At 36.8% G+C, this 2500-nt stretch overlaps 1 protein-coding gene across 1 annotated transcript in view; it reads right to left on the minus strand.

Annotated features, from left to right (window-relative positions):
- Positions 1-2500, minus strand: part of LOC144977851 (uncharacterized) — an 11054-nt gene that overhangs the window by 3053 nt on the left and 5501 nt on the right. The window contains exon 3 of the mRNA XM_078923258.1: positions 1176-2500. This exon is cut by the window's right edge and continues 71 nt beyond it. Within this exon, the coding sequence (XP_078779384.1) occupies positions 1176-2500 (1325 nt within the window). The remainder of the gene's footprint in view (positions 1-1175) is intronic.

The following is a 2500-nucleotide window of genomic DNA, read 5'->3' on the forward strand; positions in this document are numbered from 1 at the left end:
AAAATGTTGGTACCTTATCAATTACCTCGAGGTCGTTGAATTAATAAACTTTTTTTTTACATCTGCTCCTTTCTCTCCGTTTGATATGTGAATGTTGAAGGAGAAGACAAAGAAAAAGAAGAAGAAAAAGAAGAAGAAGAAGAAGAAGAAGAAGAAGAAGAAGAAGAAGAAGAAGAAGAAGAAGAAGAAGAAGAAGAAGAAGAAGAAGAAGAAGAAGAAGGGAAAGAGAAGAAGAAGAAGAAGAAGAAGAAGAAGAAGAAGAAGAAGAAAGAAGAAAGAAGAAGAGAAGAAGAAGAAGAAGAAGAAGAAGAAGAAAGAAGAAGAAGAAGAAGAAGAAGAAGAAAGAAGAAGAAGAAGAAGAAGAAGAAGAAGAAGAAGAAGAAGAAGAAGAAGAAGAAGAAGAAGAAGAAGAAGAAGAAGAAGAAGAAGAAGAAGAAGAAGAAGAAGAAGAAGAAGAAGAAGAAAAAAGAAGAAGAGAGAAGAAGAAGAAGAAAAGAAGAAAGAAGAAGAAGAAGAAGAAGAAGAAGAGAAGAAGACAAACAAAAACAACAAGAACAAGAAGAAGAAAGACAAGAAGAACGAAGAATAAGAGAACGAACAAAGAAGAAGAAACAAGAACAAGAAGAACAAGAACAAGAGGAAGAGGAATAAAAAGTGGAAAAAGAAGAAAATGGTGCAAATAATGATAAGGATGATATGGTGATGGCGATAGTGGTGGTGGTGGTTGTGATGGTGACGGTGGAGAGAGTTGTGGTTATGTTGTTCTCGTGGTAGCAGAAGTAGTGTTAGTAGTAGTAGTAGTAGTAGTAGTAGTAGTAGTAGTAGTAGTAGTAGTAGTAGTAGTAGTAGTAGTAGTAGTAGTAGTAGTAGTAGTAGTAGTAGTAGTAGTAGTAGCAGTAGTAGTAGTAGTAGTTGTAGTAGTAGTAGTAGTAGTAGTAGTAGTAGTAGTAGTAGTAGTATTTGTGTTGTGTTAGTAGTTAGTAGTATAGTGTTGTAATAGTAGAAATATTAGTTGTAGGAGTAGGAGTAGATGTTATTGTTGTTGTTGTTGTTGTTGTTGTTGGAGAAGTAATAGTAGTAGGAGTAGTAGCACTAATTATGATTGCCGTAATGGTAGTTGTGATTGGCAGTGGTGATAACCATGATATTATCAACAACAACAAAACAATATTTACCAACTCTTTCAATGATCTTGGGACTTGCAATAAGGAAGATAAAGAACGTGATAAAGGCTGCCAGAGTCCCAAAAGAGCTCATTCTGATTCCCCTCTCATACCGCTTTCGCCCTGGAGTTCCAGGCAATGCTAGAGGAATTCCTTTGAACACCTCTAGGGTGAGAGTATTGCTTTGGTACACCGTCATCGTGTTCACCGAATTGACACTCAGAAAAATTGCTAATATACACACACAAAATCTCATGTTGCACAACGTAGATTTTGTCTTTGGTTTGTTGGACTTTTCGACTCTATTTTCTTCCATTTCCTTTAACTTCTCAAGATGAATTTGGCCAAGGATATTTTCGTATGACTTGGATAAAGAGAGCAGCAAAGATTGTCCTGCACGTGTAATGCTCTCTGACGCTTGCAACTCGTTTGAATTAGAACCGAAATTACGATTTTCATTGTAGAAATTGACATCTTCCTTATGATCAATATTATCAGATGCTTCTGCAATTCCTAAGCCGCTTTGGGAATACTGAAAAGTTTTCGATGAATTTGTAGATGATTCTAAAGAAGAGATAAAAGTGCGATAACCTGCAGATTGTGTTTCTACAGCAGGTAATAAATGAACGGTTGGTGTGTTTTCAAAAGATAATGACGATAAACTCTTCTTCGGTTTACTCGTCTTTGAGGACTGTCTGCCTTCAGACAAAAAAATCTTGGAATCATCGAAACTGTTTTGATAACTTTCCGGCTGAGACACTTTGCGAGAGACTGCAATACTTGTTCCAGGCATCGGAGAATCGTCATTGTTGTCATAAACCTCATTTTTACAGCAGAATCTCCAGATCATTTTTAGGGAAGTAATCGATGAAACTAAACCAAGAGATCCATAAAACACCGAAAATGAAACTAGACTCAAAGCCAATCCGTCGATTTCATAAGCCGATCCCAAAATTCCTGGGAAATCGATTATTCCAATTACAGCCGATAAAATACCCGCACATCCAGACATCAGCGCAACCATAGTAAGAATATTGCTTCGTTGATGGGTAGATACGATTTCCAACACGGTTGCCCTGGACATTGCTATTGAAGTATCGTAACCCGTATCGATTAGAACGAAAGGAAGAATAGAGAAAATTGCTGTGAGGGGTATTTTCGAATTGGAATCCCATTCCTCTTTTATTTGTTTTCCTTCAAAAATTTTAGATGCGGTTTTATTGGCTGAGAATATTGTGGTTGGTTGGTTGGTATGGTTCATATAACTACTATGATTCTTGACCCATAATCGCGAATCGTATCCTTTCTCGTTCATCTCCACGAATTTTACACAGCTG

The sequence above is a fragment of the Berghia stephanieae genome, chromosome 8, assembly GCF_034508935.2.
Source record: "Berghia stephanieae isolate SIO BIC M18660-M18661 chromosome 8, UCSD_Bste_1.3, whole genome shotgun sequence".
NCBI lineage: Eukaryota > Metazoa > Mollusca > Gastropoda > Nudibranchia > Aeolidiidae > Berghia > Berghia stephanieae.